Source organism: Balaenoptera physalus (genome assembly GCF_965194825.1).
Source record: "Balaenoptera physalus genome assembly, chromosome: 6".
Classification (NCBI taxonomy): domain Eukaryota; kingdom Metazoa; phylum Chordata; class Mammalia; order Artiodactyla; family Balaenopteridae; genus Balaenoptera; species Balaenoptera physalus.
This window is the reverse complement of record NC_138885.1, coordinates 64,177,571-64,196,531: the sequence shown is the minus strand read 5'-3', so window position 1 is coordinate 64,196,531 and position 18,961 is coordinate 64,177,571. Positions and strand designations below refer to the sequence as shown.

The window sequence follows — 18,961 nt, the reverse complement described above, 5'->3', positions numbered from 1 at the left end:
ATTTGTTGAGAGGTGGATGGATCTAGAGACTGTCATACAGAGTGAAGTAAGTCAGAAAGAGAAAACCAAATATCGTATATTAACGCATGTATGTGGAACCTAGAAAAATGGTACAGATGAACTGGTTTGCAGGGCAGAAGTTGAGACACAGATGTAGAGAACAAACGTATGGACACCAAGGGGGGAAAGCCGTGGGGGTGTGGGGGTGGTGGTGGGATGAATTGGGTGATTGGGATTGACATGTATACACTGATGCGTATAAAACTGATGACTAATAAGAACCTGCTGTATAAAAAATAAATAAAATTAAATTAAGTATTTAAAAAAAAATAAGAAAGTTCCAGTTGCTTTTAGGGCAAAGCCACATTATCTTTATCTCTATATTCCCCTTTACTGCCTATACAGTACTTTATTATTAGCAGCTCTTCTATAAATATTTGTTAATTGAAGGCATTTTTCCATGAATAATTTCAGAAAAAGAAAACAGAATCATGCTTACTAGTTTTGATGTGTATTTGTGGCTTCTTAATTATACTCAAAAGTATAGTGGAGAAGAGAAAGTTAAGGATCTCAAAATAAATTATTATGCATAATATACAACTCAGGAATACAAGGAAGCTTGTCTGGAAAACATGTTTGTTCTAGTCTTAGTTTTCATTTTTGTTTCCTCCAGGTCATGTGGGGTGCAGTTTTAAGGCAAGATGCAGAAAGAGTTATAAGACAGGAGGAAAGGTCTTTCAGAGAAAAGCAAAAATAAGAAGGGGAGGCTACCTCTTTGTTCTTCTTCCTCCCCGGCTTTTAGGTGATCAAGGGCAACAGCAGGCTGGCTGCAGAGCCTGACTTCTTGCACCGCGCCACCCAGTGGCCTAGACTGTGAAATTGTTTTTATTTTGCCAAAGGTTGAAAAATTAGAAATTCCGAAGTTGTGAACAGATTTGACAAGTCATTACTCATATTTATGGGAGGGTATAAATGCTAGCTAACAAGTCACTTGGATATATTTTATTTCAAAGAGGACATCTCCTATCAAAAATGGCCGTCTTTGCTTCTGCACAAGTTAGCTAGTGAGTTGATACACCTGAGTGTCTGGTGAGGGAGCCACAGCTGTGCCCACAGCTGCCCACTCTCCCAGAAGTTGATAATGAATCAAATCCTGGCTGTGCCCAATGGAGGTCTGGAGAAGAAGCTGGAGGGCAGCCTTCTGATGGGTACTCTACTATTTTCATTTAAAGGAGCATGTCTGAGAAAAGTTAAGAACATGGTTTCAAAGTAAAGATGAAAAAAACGTTGTAGATTATGACTTTTTTCTTAAGCAAGCTTTTCATTCCTCTGCACTCTGCTAAAATTCAGGCCTGGCAACCACACTCTTTTAGCTTGCAGAGGCCCCATGCCAGACACACTGCCAATAATTTCACGAGGGATGTGGAAAGAAAAAGAAATTATGAACAATGATAAAGAGGTTCCTCTTCCTCCTTTCTTAAAAGCATATTTGCAGCTGTTTCCAGGCATAGCCTCAAAAACATAAAGCCCTTGAGAGGAGAGCTATGGGAAGATTGAGTCTGCTGCCCAGCCAAAGGCAGAAGAATCCCAGATAAATCAAAGGAGCTTGACCCAGTTAGAATCTACTTGGTGGAACAGCACAGACCAGGATGCCCCATTTTGTGGCTCTAGCTTCCTGCTCCTGCGTGAGGACCGACCGAGCAACTACACAGAGGCTGACTGTAAGTAGACAAAGGCTGTGTATATAGGCCAGTGACAGACCTGTTCCAAGTTGGTTAGGAGAGCAGTGGGCTGGGGTCGATGATTAGGTGGGAAGTTGGACCAGGTGACCTCTGAGGACCCCATGATTGGATGACTTTGATTGGTCCCAGTCCCATTACTTGAAATCATACATAAATAGAAATAATCTTCCCAATAATTCTAGGTAAACTGAGACCATCCTAGAGTGTTTAGCATAAATTGATAATAACATCTGTTTTATTTATTTTATTTTATTTTATTTTTGTATTGGACGCACTGTGTGTCTTGCAGGATCTTAGTTCCCTGACCTGGGACCGAACCTGTGCCCTCTGCAGTGGAAGTGTGGAGTTCTAACCACGGGACTGCCAGGGAATTCCCAACATACATTTTTATAAATGGAAGAATGAAGGAAGCAGGCAGGGAAAATGAGAAGTCTAAGAGGTGATGTTATAGAAAGTGTGTGTGTGTGTGTGTGTGTGTGTGTGTACACACACATATATATACGCTGATGCTGTGCAATTAGATGCAAAAGAAACAATCACTTTCCTCTTCTTGAACTTAGCTGAATAGACCCTTACACCTGCTCAAAGTTCAAAATGTTAGTAGTGCAGCCCTGGCAGGATTTAGACATGAAATGGAAAACCCCAGCAGGGCTTGTAAAAGCATCAGACCCAGGGCTGTCAGGGAGGTTCCAAGTACCTGTTTTGGTCAAAGGGATTGAGAAGAGTTGCTGAAGAAGCTGGTTTTCCGAAGTCCTCAGTATGACAACCACATCGGCAGGGAGAGTGTCTCTGTTTTTCTCAAGAACCCCAGAAGCATCATATAATACCTGCAACACGAATAGTAAATCACAAGTGAGCCAATACCATCCCCATCACTGGCGACACGGGCACATTGTCCGAGGTCAGTAATTAATCAACCTCTGTATAGAATTCATCTTGACACAGCCATGCTTTTAAACCCAGACCACCATATAAGGGGGGAGGAATTGTAATTTTTGAGAGGCCAGTTTATCTTAACCTCTTGTCCAATTATTCTTTGAAGAAGAGTCCTGTCAAAGATATATCACATCAGAATAATTGTATCGGGCACTCACAATATGGGAAGCATCCATCCTATGAGGTTCACACTGTTATTATCTCTATTTTACTGTGGGCAAACAGAGGCTTAGAGAGAGGCTGAATAATGTGCCCATGGTCACACGTGTCACCAGCGGTGGGCAGGTATCCCAACCTGGGCAGTTTGGCTCCACGCTCACAACCACTGCACCCTCACTCTTCCCAAGGTTCTCGTGGCACCTGAGTGATGGCTCAGGGATTCTGAGCAGTTCTCGGTTCTCAGGACAGAGGGGATCCAGGTCAGTGCAATTTTAAGGGATGTTCCAATGAAATAAGTGTTGAGTAACAAATGAATTCAGGAAAAGACACAGAGCCCAGAAGGAAAAGGATCCTATTTTTCCTTTAAAGTCAAGAAAGGACAAGAGGGAGAAAGAGGGAAGAAGAGGGGTGGGTAGGAAATAGGTGAAAAAGGACAGAGAGATGGGAAGAGAGGTGTGAGAAAAGGGACAGGAATGGAAGGCAGAAGAGCAGAGAAGAATGGGGACATGGGGATCAGGGTAGATGTCATACGCAGTCAGGCTTCAATGCTAAGGTAAATTAAGTTTTTAAGAGCGAAAACTGGATTGCAATTTCTAGCAAAGATCCAAAATAGATACCATGATGTATTATGTGGAGGGAAAAACCACCTCTTCACTTGTATTAGACTGCCTTTTAACCAACCTCCAGTCAGGCAAAATTAATTTCCATGCCATGATGTGAATGTGAAAAATAATTTCAATAAGTCTCAAATCAACAAAATAATCAGAAATACCTTTTATTGAACTCTTATCCATTTTCTGGACCCAGGGCCTCAGCAGACCCTGCGGGAACCAATTAGCCATAATTCACGCCACTCCTTTGAGAGTAACGTGCGCAATGAATTGTTGGCTACAGGGGGAAAGAATTTCCTCAATCACTCACTAATTTGCTTCAGGAACTTGAAATTGACACTTAGGCATAATGGGTGAAAAATGGAAATTTCAGTTAATGTTGTAAAAGCTTAACATCTGGATGATGAAGTGAGTTTTTTTTTTTTTTTTTTTCCTTTTCATCTAGACATTTTTGGTGCCCTGTAGACACACACTTGGGCTACAAAGTGCTAAAAATTGAGCCCCACTGTGATATTAACCCTCCTCCATTACCTACACATCTCCAAATGACTTTTGAATGTGAACATTCACCACTAAACGCTGCAAAAGCTATAATATGTTTTCTCTCTGGAGAGCTGTCACTTCTAGGCCAAACCTCAGGTGAGAAGCAGATGGCAGCTCTGTCGGTCACCCCAGCGAGAAAGTGCTTCTTTGCCAGGGGCTACTTTCTGTGAGCACCACCACTGAGAAAGTTTGGGAATTATGATTAGGTATTCACGAAGAATTAAAAGGAGAAAGGAATCTGCAAGCAATTTCGCGAGGGCCACAAACAGGGTACAGTCGACACTTACCCCTTGTCAAGTTCAGGTTTAATAACTGACGTGTCTCACCTTTCCAGCATAGTGCTGAATGCCAAAGCACAGCTCCATTCCTTTGGGCCTCCAGACGTATTTGCATCGGAGATTATCTTCAAATTTATCTGTGTGGATTTTCATGTTTAAAAGTTACAACGTGAACTATTTGGTCCTTCAGACAAAAGTGTGCTCCTCGAACCATGATGACCCAGAATAAGGAATTTCAGAGTAGCCTGATATTATTCTTGTATGTTCAGTGATGGAGGAAGATTCCCCCATGTGATGGGCATTTACAGCTGAGTTCTCATTTACTTGTTTCACGCTGTCTTTAGTGTCAGGCTGTTCCCTACGATATCATGCTCTGCTCTGAGAACTCCTAGAATGCACACTGATGCCACCAGGAGACCAGCTAATTAGCTTTAGAACTATGAAGATACTCCATGGAAGGCAAATAACCCTGGTTTATTCTCCTCTTGGCAACTTGTGACAATTTTATAGATAAAAGGAAGTCACCTGAGGGTGACCATCTCAACTCCTAGAAGTGAATCTCTCCCACAGATCAAGTTTCCATCTGGGAAAAAGGCTTGAAACTTCATGTTCCTCCCTCTACAAATAGTTTTGCTTTTGTTGTGACTGACGACCTACTCTGTGTGAGGAACTGTGCTAACTAGTAAAGGGATGCAAGGGTTGGGGCTTTGTTGCCCAAGGATCTCCCAATGTAAGTGAGAGACAGGACCATGTGCAACACTGAAGATTCACAAAGAAGGAGAAGTAGGTCAGTAGGTATAGGGGTAAAGCACAGAGGGCCTTGAATGCCAGAAGGAGGTGTTTTACCGTCACTTCATAGATAATGGTAACCTAATGAAAAGGTAGCTTTAGGAAGACTAAATTAGCTGGGATGTCCAGGGTAGAGGGGGAGAATATGAGCCTGGAACCCAGGAGACCAGCAGGGGCTTCTGTACAAACTTGGACTAGAGATGGCTGGGCGTCCAGGTGGAGATACGAGAGAAGGACATGAAAAAGGAGGGGAATCAAGTACTGGTTATGGGAAATAAGGGAGCAGAAGGTGGAAAAAGTGATATTGACATAGGGTAAAGGTATTTCCATTTGCAGAAATAGGAAAGTGAGCAAGGTCTGAGAGATGGTGACGGGTTTGCTTTAACACACAAATTCTACCAGGACATGTTCTGAACATTTCAATTCATTAAGAGCAGGGTCTATATTTTCACAATCACTGGGTAGCCAAAATACACAGGAAAGATTCCTTAAACCACATTCATTTGATGACGTGAGGCCAGTAGCCAAGTTCTCTTCTGCAAGTATATGCCTTTTCCAAAAGGTACCTACCAACCAGGGTCTGGTCCGTTGCTTGGGGAAACCTACTTTCCTCATCCAAAAGTGCAAGCAGTCCCAGAGGTTTCTGGAGGAACATATCCAAGAGGGGGCGATTGTCCTCATACTCCACGGGTGTCATGTCAATGCCTTCATTCTGATACTCCATCTGGAAGGAAACGGATTGTGAATCTCTCCAGCCCAAAACTGGCCTAGGTACCACCAGTTTGCCTGCACTTTTTGTGTCTGGCAACACTGAACAGGGTGTATTTTATTATGTGAGTAGGACAGGGCTCTTCTGCAGTAGGCAGGTGAAGGTGGCAAGAGAAGGGATGGCTCTCTGTCTCCCAAACACTGACCTGGGGACTCAGAATTGAGAAACTGATGTAGAAAGGAAGGGAAGCTGAAAATTTTTTATTTTAGTGACAAGTAAGGTTTAAACCAGAAAGAAAGCAGATTTCTATCTTCTGCAAAGGATTCTGCAAAGGAATCATCTCAGACTAAAAAACTAGAAAAACTCCAGATATCCCAGGAAGATAAGTGGAAGGAAGCTGGACTGAAATAAGGTCTAGTTTTGTACAAGCGAGTGGGGAGAAGAGTGCGATACGGATTTATCCAGTTCCAGTGATAAAACCAATACTGGTATTTTTAGTCCATGTCTTTGTGTTTATCTAATCATAGTAGTTTCTGTGTCCTCGCTCCTGTATTAAAACAAGGAGCTTGGTCAGAACGTTTAGTTTGTGCAACTACATACTCTCTCTTCATACAGGAGAGTCTTGGGGTTGAAGTACAGGCTGTGGTGGAGGAGAAGGGGCCCTAGCCTTTGGGGCCACTAGCTTCACATCCTATTTTATTTACCGTTAAACAGGGGAAAGATTTCCATTTTGAGAAAACCAAGAACATCTCTTATACCTCCCTGAAGATACCCAACCACTTCTTGTGGGGTCTGGTGTGCAAGAGAGGGGATGGGGATGGCCAGTTTGGGAGTTAAGAACAACAAGAACCTGTGTCCTGAGTTCAAGATCATCCTGTGTCATTTTGGTCACGATCATAGATATTTTTAGTTAAATGAAGCAGAAGAGAATGTAGCATTCTGAGCAATGCACATGAATCACTTTGGAAGCAACATTTAAATAATTGGCTTGTCACCAGCTTCACTCAAGGGAGGAAATGTACCTTTCCACAGAAATCGAGACCTCTTTTTTTCCAGACTAAATTTAGACTGTTGAGTTATTCTGACAGGACTGCCTCACCAGTGGTTTTTTTTTTTTTTTTTTTTTACACTTTTATTGGAGTATAATTGCTTTTCAATGTTGTGTTAGTTTCTGCTGTATAACAAAGTGAATCAGCTATATGCACACGTATATCCCCATATCCTCTCCCTCTTGCGCCTCCCTCCCACCCCTCTAGGTGGTCACAAAGCACCGAGCTGAGTCAACAGTGGTTTTTCTTTGGAGTCTTTGGCTTGTTAACCTAACAGGGTTTCTGCTTCAAACCCTGAGCAGCCTGCAGGCACCTTTCCCACCAGCTCTAGTGCCTTCAGAGTTCACTGTTACCTCCTCAAGAGCAAAAACGTGCTGATTGAAATAGTATTGGATTTGCTCATTGGCGATGTTTATGCAGAGCTGCTCAAATGAATTTCTCTGAAAGTTCTCGAATCCAAAAATATCCAAGATCCCCACGTTCATACCATCGTCTGAAGTACTGCATGAGAGAGAAGAATAAAACCTTTTAGGGGAGGAAACAGCCATCTCAGGACAGTGAGAATATACATGCCTGCATTTTGTCAACACATGTAGCCACTCAGGGAAATCGGCATCCTGCCACCTTCGGGGGAGAAACTGTCTGTGTGTTAAACCATTGGCTCCTTGAGTTTTTCAACAGTACTTCCAACTTCTTGTTTTAAAGCAGTAGAATCCTTTCAAACCTTCCTCAGAAGCTCCATTTATAAAGAGATTAAAGAGGAACCACTCTGTTTGAAGGGGCTGGAGCTGCTGCTCATTTATTCTTCTACTTTCTCACACACAAAGCTTAGTTGGAAGAAGACTCTAGAGTTTGATGTTGTCAATTCTTCCACAATCTAGAAACCACTAATGCTTAGCAAAGAAAAAGCTGTAGTAGTAATAATACTGTGAGATACTGTACTTTAAACACTTTTCATGAAATGTCTCAGTTGATTCTAAAAGCAACACTATGATGAGGATATTATACTCATTTTACAGATGAGAAAACTACGACCTAGAACATGCACTGATGAAGCTGTGAAGCTTGGATGCAAACCCAGTTTTCCCAGTTCCCAGCCAAGACTGTTCTCTTAAACACTGCACTCTAATGGTTCCGTCAATCATGAGCCTCTTGGGTATAAACACTGCATCTTTTAAAGGAGATGGCCTGAGATCTTCACTAAAGAAAACCCAAGAGAGAACCAAATGCTTCCTCTTGCAATCTCTAAGAGACACTGGGGTCAATGACAACTCTCCCCAAGGCCTCTGCTCTCCGGGGGAACTTGCCGTAAGTTTTTGTCTGGCTGGAGGAGTGTATTGATGCGATTTACGATCCAGCTGAAAAGCCTCCCATACAGGGCTTTGGACATGGCATCTCGGACATCTGAGGCCCTGTCGACGGTGTTGGCGCGGATGATGGTCTCACCCCGGGTGACCACGCAGTGTGAGGTGAGGGCCTCCTGGAGCTCTTCACGGCTGATACAGAGAACCGAGGCAGCTAGAAGAGAGGGTAAGGATGATGCCGGAGAATGCAGACATCCATCTATCCATCCACCCATCCATCCATTCATCTAGCCAGTATTTACTCAGCACCAGCTACATGCCAGGCTCATCCTCAGCACTTCAGGGCCAAGGATAAACAAGCCGGCTCCTTAACCCCAAGAAGCACCCAGACTGAGGCAATACCTCCCAAACTGTTCTGAAAGCTCTTCACACATGTTAGATGAAGAAAATGCGGAAGGAGGTGGTCTTTGGTCAAATAAGTTGGAGCAGTTGCTGGAGAGTATAGTCTGCTCTTAGAGAATCACAAAGCACATTAGTATATTAAAGACCATAAAAAGTGCTACAGTTTAACACAAAAGGTGTTTATTTAAATCAGTTTTTTTTCTAACTCAGGATTCTTATTCCTTGTGCCACCATTATTACCTGTGGAACTTTAAAAATAAATAGGTGCCAGCTTTGTCCCCTGCAGATGCTGATTCAGTGAATTTAGAGTGAGGTCCAACCTCTCGTATTTTTTTCAAAAATTTGTAGATGATTTTCAAAAGCAGACACTGGTGAGAATCACTGCGCAGAGTTACCTGGCATGGAATTCTTTTTTGAAGAACATCTATTTGCCACTTATGAAAAGAACACTGATGTTCTACCAGACAGCCTCTGGGAAATACTGGTTAGTGAAAACGCCCAGAGCCAGTTGAACGACCAGCAACAAAACACCATATTTCAGAGTCTTGAAAAACTCCGAAAGTAAAAGAAACGTGTACTTTAGCTACACAGTGCACAGGCGTCAAATAATTACCATTTTCCAAGGCTTCTGCATTGGGCACCTCACTTTTATCAGTTTGATGTTGAGAGGAAATAGCTGCAAACTCAATGTTTCCAATATTCAAAATCCCAGCCAAAATTCTGTACACTGAGTGCACCTCCTGAAAAGGACATCAAGAACCATGTTTGGTCACTGCCAGTCAATTAAATCACTAGTGCTGTGGTGTAAACTGCTAGTTGCCCACCAACGTCCATCCTCCCCCTTCTCCTGGGCACACAAAAAATTTTCCAAGCCTCCCTTGCAGTTAGGCCATGTAACTAAATTCTTAAGAAAGGAGCAAGCAGAACAATGTGTGCCATTTCCAGGCCTGCCTTACAGAATGGAGCATGCCTCCTCCAAGCATTTTTGCCATTATTGTTGGATGGAACTCCCAGCAACCCAGCCTCAACCATACCACTGATTAGGATGCCTCAGACCAATGACCTGATGGAACAGAGATGTTGTACAACCTGAAACTCTTGCCTTGGAATGCTTACATTAGAGAGAACTGATCTTCTTTGTTCTTTCAGCCACTTTTAGCCTTTCACCCTAACTAATACCACCTCCCAAATTCAGGTATGGTTCTTTCTTCAAAACAAGAGTGGATATGTTTCCTTAACCTCTTTTGAATATAGCTTTTATGAAATAGTTGGCAGGGCATTCACTGATGTTTCACTAGAACATTCGAAGTTAAATTATGGAGTATATAGTCATGAATGAGGTCAGAAAATCTTTTGAAAGACTCACTAGACACGATCTGTGGTGTTTTAATATAATAATATTGAGTTGGCCAAAAAGTTCATTCGGGTTTATGAACTTTTTGGCCAGCCCAATATATATTTGGTCTTCATACCCATTTCTGGCACAAGAGTTTCTAAAACTCCAGGAATTTTCTGAGTGATAGGGGTGAGAAGGGTGTTCTTTGTTATTCACGATAAGCCCCTTTCAACCACACTTGAGTCTGTGCTAATGAGGTGACTCTTGGAGGATAGGTGGGGGAAGGGCTGGTTGACAGAGGCACCAAGGAAGTGATTCAAGGGTTGGAACTTTTAGTGGAACCCCGCACCTCAAGGAGGGGATACCGGCTGGAGATGGAGTTAATCATCAGTAGGCAATGGCTTGATCAGTCATGCGTATGTAATGGAGCCTCCACTAAAATCCCTAATTGATGAGGCTTGGAGCACTTCCGGGTCGGCAAACACAGGAAGGTGGTAAAAGGAGGTGGTGTCCCCTCTCCCAATACCTTGCCCTATGCATCTCTTCCATTTGTCTGTTCCTGAGTTGTATCCTTTATAATAAACCAGTAATAGTAAGTAAACCGTTTTCCTGAATTCTGTGAGTCCTTCTATCAAATTATTGAACCTGAGGAGGGGGAGGTCTTGGGAACTCCCAATTTATAGCCAGTCCATCAGAAATAAGAGAACATGGGAATTGCAACTGGTACCTGAAGTGGGGGCAGTCTTGTGGGACAAAGCCCCTAACTTGTGCAATCAGAAGCTAACTCAAGGTTAGACAGTGTCAGAACTGAATTGAATTGTAGGAGAATTGGTTGCTGTGGGGAAGAAAACTCCACACATTTGGTAAAAACAGAAGTGATGTGGGTAAAAACAGTTCAGCTGCTCTAAGTCCTCTTTAATACTGAAAGTGGAATACATAAGTATCATTAATGATAAAAGAAAGAAAGAAAGAAAGAAAGAAAGAAAGAAAGAAAGAAAAAGAAAGAAAGAAAGTACAATTATTTATTTAAATATTTGCATTTCCTGCAGGTGAGAAATGAAATATATAGCCAGGAAATTTCTGCGTATTATGCTTATAGATAGAGAAAAGTACTTCCACAAAAAATACTCGGGCAGGGAACTTGATTTAGTACTATACATAGCAACAAACTAATAGGAACTGCCCTTAGACCATTGATAAAGCATTGTCCCCAAATCGAGCCTTCCTGCAAACAATGCTCAGTAAAGCCAAAAAGCTGAACACGGACTGTAACAGTGACATCTGCTGGATACATGACAATGCTACAAAGACAAATGAGAATTTTAAACTGGGCTTCCACTATAGAAAAATACTGTTCTTCAAACTCCTAAATCAAAGGCAAGATGTCATGTTCCTGACTTCAAGAATCACTGTTTTAATCACACAACTTAAAAGTGGCTAAGGAGAACACCTACCAAACAGGTTTTCTGGGACTAGCATGGATTTAACATGACAGCACCTCATTACCTTGATCAATACAGTGTGAGGCTTACAGAATGCATCCAGCAACTCCCCACAGAAGCAGATCCCAGACAGTAAAACAGATTCCACAGCAGTGAGTTCTATATCTGTCATTTCGATACACAGTTATCTCAAGAGCTTATCTAGGGCTTCCCAGGTGGCGCAGTGGTTAAGTATCCGTCTGCCAATGAAGGGGACACAGGTTTGGGCCCTGGTCTGGGAAGATCCCACATGCCGCGGAGCAACTAAGCCCATGCACCACAACTACTGAGCCTGCGCTCTAGAGCCTGTGAGCCACAACTACTGAAGCCCGCGTGCCTAGAGCGCGTGCTCCACAACAAGAGAAGCCACTGCAATGAGAAGCCCGTGCACCACAACGAAGGGTAGCCCCCGCTCGCCGAAACTAGAGAAAGCCCGCACATAGCAACGAACACCCAACACAGCCAAAAATAAATAAATTAATTTAAAAAAAAGAATGCATTAAAAAAAAGAGCTTATCTAAAACTCTCAATATACTTAGGGAAAAAAGTATTTCTGCTAATTAAAACATACACACACACACACCATGTATAACTATACAAGCTATGAAACCTCCCAAAATAAGGCTTCCAGGCATTTCACCACTGGGATGACCATCCCCAAAGGAAATGACAGTCAAAGACCACACCCTCACCTTTTGTGTCTTTGACAGTATTCTTTTCAGCACAATGCTCAGATTTCCTCTTTCAAAGAGGAGAACTACCTATGACCTTCAGCAAAAATTTTGCGGTTCAAGCACTGTGCAAAAGACTGAAGTTAACAGCAGATTGGGTCTCCTTCCTTGGTTCAGAGAAGGGAACACCAGAAGGCGTGACCAACGCTCATCACCTCATTATGGAGGTATTCGCCTTACCGTGCTCCCCTGCTCCATTTCCAGGCTATTCCACTTGACTCTTTAGCCCCATTCTTGGGCTAATTAGTTCTTCCTTTCTGGCCTAGGACCTACATCCACTCCTGTGTTCAGGTCAAAACATTATTCATATAAGGGTAGAGTTCAATCAGTAGTATGTCCATCTGTGGGATTATTCCTCACTCCCTAATACTTAATCCAATGTCTCTTCTCTTCCCCACATAGCCAGCCTGGGAAGGATTTTTCACCTTCCTTACCTTGCTCATTTTCTCTTGCCTCATCTCCAGCTATGAAGCCTTTCCTGGTAACCCTGCCTTTCCTATAGAATCTTGCTAAGCTGCTCTCTTTTTATTTCTTACCAATTTCCAACTTTCTATATGATAAAATGGAATCACTTCACTCAGGACAGGAAAATTCATTAAGAAGACTAACAACTCCTCCAATTAGGTTTCCCAGTGCACTGCTGATGAGTGTGAATTCAGTTTCACCACCAATCAGCAAAAGTGGGGAAGCATTTCTCCACCAAGGCCCCACGCAGGATGTATGGTCTTGGCTTCTTCTCTCTTTTTCTCAGAAGATACTTCTTTCACTGAGATAGGTATTCTCTCCATAGAGTTGAGGCTAAGTGGAAAGTTGAGAAGAATCCTGGTTTTCTCTGTTAGCCTGGAGCTGATTTAAGCAAATTACCTCTGGCCAGGTTCATGGGCATCTCACGGCAGTTGTGTCTCTGGTTTCTCCCTAGGAATTTACTTGCCCTCTCAGTCTCTCTTTACCGTGCTTCTTTTGTAATGTCTTGAGTTTTTCACCAGTTTTGCCCAAAGCGCTGCATTAGGCCCAGCTGAAGGGCCTTCTCCCTTACAGGCTCTATTCCAATGCCTTTACTCAGTTCCCTTTTCAGAGGCTCACAACATTTGTAACTTGCAAGTCAGTAGTTGGTTTAAAAAAATTTTTTTGGCATGTCAATCATACATCAATAAAGTTTTTTTTTGTTTTTTTAAAGTCAATGGTAAGTCCTATTGTCTTTAAGACACTTGAAATCCTCAACACCCCCAATTAACATTTTAACATATAACCCTCAGTCTATCCTCAGCAGTACTCTCCCAATTCATAATCTGTTTTGAAGAAAAGGAAAAAAATTTGCCCTAATCGCAAAGCCATCCCCCTAACCTCTTCATCAAGTGATCTGCAGTAAATGTCCAATCTTGACCATCACAGATAACCTGCCAAAGACTCTTCATGTAGTATTAAACATAAACATACCTAAAACTCAATTTATTTAATATGTTATGATCATTCATATACCAGCAAGACAAGCATAATATTAAACAAAAATAGTATAGTTTAATCCAAAAATAAGAGTAGATGGAATAGGGAGGGTGGGAGGGAGATGCAAGAGGGAGGGGATATGAGGATATATGTATACGTATAGCTGACTCACTTTGTTATACAGCAGAAACTAACACAACATTGTAAAGCAATTATACTCCAATAAAGATGTTAAGGAAAAAACAAACAAAAACCCAAACAAACAAACTAAGAGTAGAAAAGCACTGATCTTTATCATAGGGTTTTAAGTATAACCCCCGCCCCCATGAGGAACTTCATTGTTATTGGAAGATTCCTTCCACCAGTGAAGTTTCTTTACAATAAACATAGGGTCAATGGTTCTTTCAGATACTTTTGGCTGGCATCCCAGAATTTAATTCATGCTCCTGAGTCCAGGAGCTCTAAGGGTTTGGGAAAAACTGAAGGGCATCCGAATTAGTGACATTATAAGAAAGGATACGGACCATCCATAACTTTTATTAAATTGACCAGCTCATGCAAGCTCTGTCTAGAAATGTCCCTCAGAAAAACTTAAGAGAAATTCTGTTACATCAGCTATTTAGCATCTACTGCCTGACTACAGTCAACTGAATCTTTCTGAATTTAGTCAAACTACTCTGAGTTTACAAACATAAAGCAAACTGAGTCGATTCAGCAAAATGGTTTGTCTATAGAGATACAGACGGAGATATAACCAAAGAATTAAGGATAAGAAAGATAAGATCTAGACTCTTCCTTCCATTTCCAGGGTTGCTAACTGACATAAATTGTGGTTATTTCCAGTATGAATTAACAGTGGACATGGTGAATATTTACACATATACATATAATTCCAGTCTGGTTATTCATTTAACAGTCCAGACCAGGCACAAATTAAAAATGTTTACCACCTTTTATGTTTCTTTATTTTCATATCTATTTATGCAGCCATTCATTCATTTCTACTAGACTTTTTTCCCCATAGGGGTTAGGGATGGCTTACTTCAAGGATACATACTTAACATTTTTAATTTTGTTATCTTAAAACAGCATCTGTTTTATTATTATTTGCAGCACATTTCTATCACTGGACAGGGCTGATATTATAGCCTTTCCTTTAGAGCTAGTACCAATCTCTCCACAGTATTCTGCAACCATCATTGTACTTATGGAATGCAAAATATTATTAACCCTATGACTGACTTCTCTACTGTTCCTGTACCCTTTCAAGAAAGTATGTCCCTAAACACTTTGGCATGACCCAGGTGACTTTAAATGGCTCTACTGCCATCTCCACTGAACTTTGACTTTTCTGGTGATGCACCTTTGATAACAACCAGCTCTATAAATTAATAACCACAAAGGTCCTTTAACAATGCTGGAACCTGTTTAGTTGCTCTCCTCTAAGGAACCAAGGGAAATATATTTCTATTTGTATCTGACTTTTGGGATTTTCCACTGTCTGTCAGTTTAAAGTCTGTGGGAGGCTGACAGAGAAAATTAACAGCTGGCTAGAAAGAAGAAAAGTATTTTTATGACTAAAATCAACCATGCTGGGGAGGAAAGGGCTGGCCAAACTCAACAGATTACAAAAGCAATCCTTTATCCAGAGTGGTTGTCCCAGGGTAACTCAAGTGTCTTGTAATCTAATCCCTGAAGATTTAAACACTCTCACTTACCTCCTAATCATTCACCTCCTTTGTTGGAAAAGCAAAAGAATCTGTATATTTTACAAAATTGATGGCAAGAAGCCCAGAAACTATGACATAAATGTACCACAGAGTAATATTTGAGCCTAGGGTAATAAATATTTTCTGTCACCTCTGGCATATATTTAATAGAGACAGCCTGTATCTAGTATGATAAGGGTAGTTCAGTACTTAGAGCTATGGCTAATAATGTGCAACTGTGTGCCATGGAGAAGCAAGTGACTGCAAGAAAGTTGAAAAGGTTTAAATTAATTTGTTTGGGGGCACAAGGAACTACTTGCATAAATATACTCCTGTGGCTTGGGGGTAACCTACATATTCCTGTACTCCTATGACACAATTCACTGTAATGGCTGGAACAACCCCAACTCAGGAAAGGGCAGCACTGTCTAGGTGTTTGTTATCACAGCTGGCGTGAACTGATGACAGTGACAGCAACTCACAGGCACGTGGCACTTACAAGGGTACTTATATTTTAATGTTCACCTCGTATCTTATTAAAATGGAGATTCTGATTCTGCTGTTCTTAATTGGATCTGAGAGTCTGCGTTTCTAACAAGTCTTGTGTAATGACAATGTTTCTCATCCGCGCATCACACTTTTGAGTAGCAAGACCTTATAACGTGACCAGCATGGCATTTGAAAAGCAAGTGTCCAGCCCCAAGTTAGAACATTCATATCTTCACTCACATTCACCCAAGAATATTAACACTTGAGATTCTTTCTCTGCTGACAATCACTCACCTTGTCAGTGAACCCTATAATCCTGAAGCAATGCTGAATTGCTTCAAACTGTCTTCTGTAAGACTCCTTGGAAGTTATGTCGTGCATCACCCTTCCGGTTTCATCAGCTATGTACCTACAGAGAGTATGACCAAACAGAATGAGCACTGACTTGGAAATGGCACCCCAAATACCAGGGCATCACTGGGCTCCTTCTTTGCAAGGGCATTTCCTTACAGTGATAAAATAATGCTGCACATGCTGAGTAAAATGGCTGCAATTGAGTTTTTGAACTTTCTAGAAAATGCAAAGGGAGATGTAGTTCCTGCCATCTCATATGGGCATTTCAGCTAAAGGGACTGAGTGTCCAGTTAGGAGAACAGCTCTATTTTCAAGTTTTGTCCATTGCTAATTGTATATTCATTAAAAATTAACAACTAAAACCCCTGACACTTACCTAGGAGGCTTTTCCTCAGGAAGTCTGAACTCAGAAAGTTTCTTTTGGTGGTAAAGGCCAGCATAAATATAGTAAAATATGTGAAAATTTTTCTCTCCCCTGGGAAAAAAAAAGGAAAGGGACATTACTAACAACATATTCAGGGCTTCCCCACTCCAAGTAATTTATATAGTTTCCTTTCTGTGCAAAATATTATTCTGTAGCAAATTTGCATTTACAGGCAATTAAATATGCTACTTCCCAATTACAGAATAGCAATAGTGATAGGATTAGTATAGTAATTGCCACAATGTCACACTATTAAACACACTTATGTTTACTATATGCAGAAGGAGGTTTTAGAGAATGGAACATTTATAGGTAACAGCTCAGGTTACATATGTTTAGAGATCTTTCCAGAACAAATGACTACACGTCTGTGCCACTCGTCTTCTGTTTGTAGCCCATGTTGCTTCAGAGACAGTGATGTCCAGCTTAGAGAAATCAGCCAAACTCCCTACTTTACTGAAGCCCAAGACAGGAAGCAGCTAGCCAGGTGTACAGCAAGTTAGGGAGGGGAACTGGTTGCAGAACAGAGGTGACTACTCTCTCAAACTTGTATTCTTTCAAATATGATTCAAAATGGCATGCATCCGTCCCCTGGTCTCCTGCTATGCACCCTCTTTTAGGCCACCCTGGCCAGGGTTCTTTCGGATGTGTGCTGCTCTCAGCATGGTCTGTGGATTACTGTCAGCTTATGATAAGACAAGGAACTAGAAAGTCTATGTCTAGACATTTTATAGCAAGTGATATTGCTATGACATCTAAGAGTATGATAATTTTTCTGATAATACATTTCAATTTCATTTTACGAAAGTATTGGTTCACAATAGATTGTGAATTACCATCGGGTTGGCCCAAAAGTTCGTTCGGATTTTTCCGTAACATCTTAAGGAAAACTCAAACAAAATTTTTGGGCCAACCCAATATTTTTTGAAAAAGCTAGTCTTTCAGCAAAGATAGTTTGAAAAGCCCTGCTCTACATCCCTTTCTCTCCTTTAGAGGAGGTCATTCTCTTCTGTTGATGCCCCAGGATTTTCTCAAATCCTCACCTTGGCCAACGTAGCTCTGTGAAAGAAATCTTGTCTTCCTCTACTCCTTGTCCCTATCTGTGACAAGGGCCCCACGCTTTTCTTCAGCATCTCCTGGATATCCTAGTCTTCCTCTGGTTGTTTATCCTGTCCAAGCTCTTCTGATACATTCTTAGCTCTGCCCTGTGTTCTAGATGTCTCTACTTGCCATTTCTCACCCATTTGTTCACTCAACTAATAAGCTTATTGAGTGCCAAGCATGGCAGGCACTGCACTGGGTGCCAGGGATACAGGGCTCAGAGGATTCATGCCCTCTGGAGCTTCCTTCTAGTGATGGAGTCAGATGAATCAACGGGGAAACTGGTGTTGAGGGCTTTGAAAGAAACAAACAAGGGACTGAGATGAACAACGCTGGGGGATGAGGGCCACTTGTGTCAAGTCAAGGGAAGGACTCTGGAAGGAAATAACACTAAAATCAAACCTGGACGCATGAGAAGGGACTGGAGGGAGCCACAGAGAGAAGGGGGAAAGCGCTCCGAAGAGAGCGAGCAGCGTACACGAAAAGGCTCTGAGCGTGATACCCATGTAGAACAAAAGAATGCTGGTGAGAAGCGGGTGGGCAGGCGGGCAGGGTCAGCCCACACAAGGCCTTGTCAGGCCAGAATGAGGATTCTGCTGATTATGCAATTAGAATTCTTTGAAGTGTTTTAAACTGTAAGTGTGTGACTAGACTGTAAGAAGTTAAGATGGATGCAAGGAGACCGATTAGGAGGATGTGGTGAGACAGTGAGTGACTTGGACAGGGTAATGGCAGGGATGATGGAGAACAAGGGTAAGCTTAAAGATATGTTTTGGAAAAACAACTAAAAGACTGTCCGGATAGAATGAATGAGGGTGGTGAGGGAAAGGGACCTGCAGGCTGCCTCCCAGTTTTCTACCTTGAGTATCTGGTGATGGTGGCACCATTCACTGAGACGGGAAGGCCTTTACAGGGCTTCATGAACCGGTATGCCCCGCATGAATGCCATTTGTTCTTCAGCCTCTGGTAAAAGCGTGGGCATTGGCTGACCCATCGTGGTCCTACCTTCCTACAGATTTTTGCAGATACTTCCAGTACTCAATTCTTCCAAGCTTTGCCTACTGACATCCATCTGGTTGCAGTAACAAACATCCCAAGATCTTAGTGGCTTAGCTCAACAAAGTCTTACTTCTTGCTCAGAGTACTTGTCTACTGAGGGTCACGGTGCAGGGGGTGGGGGGGTTGCTCATCAGAGTCCCTGGGCCCGGGCTGATGGAGTGGCCACCATGTTGCACTTTGCCAGCACTCTGGAGGGTCTTTCCATTAAACGCTCATTTGCCAGAACTAGTCCTATGACCATATCCAGCCACAGGGTTCCAAGAAGGAGAATCCTACTATGTGCTGGAGGAGGACAGAACCAGAAAGGTCAGA

At 42.1% G+C, this 18,961-nt stretch overlaps 1 protein-coding gene across 1 annotated transcript in view; it reads right to left on the bottom strand.

Annotated features, from left to right (window-relative positions):
• The window catches only part of MYO3B (myosin IIIB), a 638,187-nt gene that overhangs the window by 235,176 nt on the left and 384,050 nt on the right, over positions 1-18,961 (bottom strand). Inside the window, exons 15-22 of the mRNA XM_082465327.1 lie at positions 16,442-16,540; positions 16,006-16,120; positions 9,136-9,262; positions 8,124-8,334; positions 7,170-7,317; positions 5,629-5,782; positions 4,318-4,406; positions 2,440-2,569 (exon numbers count right to left, since the gene is read on the bottom strand). Of these exons, the coding sequence (XP_082321453.1) occupies positions 2,440-2,569; positions 4,318-4,406; positions 5,629-5,782; positions 7,170-7,317; positions 8,124-8,334; positions 9,136-9,262; positions 16,006-16,120; positions 16,442-16,540 (1,073 nt within the window). The remainder of the gene's footprint in view (positions 1-2,439; positions 2,570-4,317; positions 4,407-5,628; positions 5,783-7,169; positions 7,318-8,123; positions 8,335-9,135; positions 9,263-16,005; positions 16,121-16,441; positions 16,541-18,961) is intronic.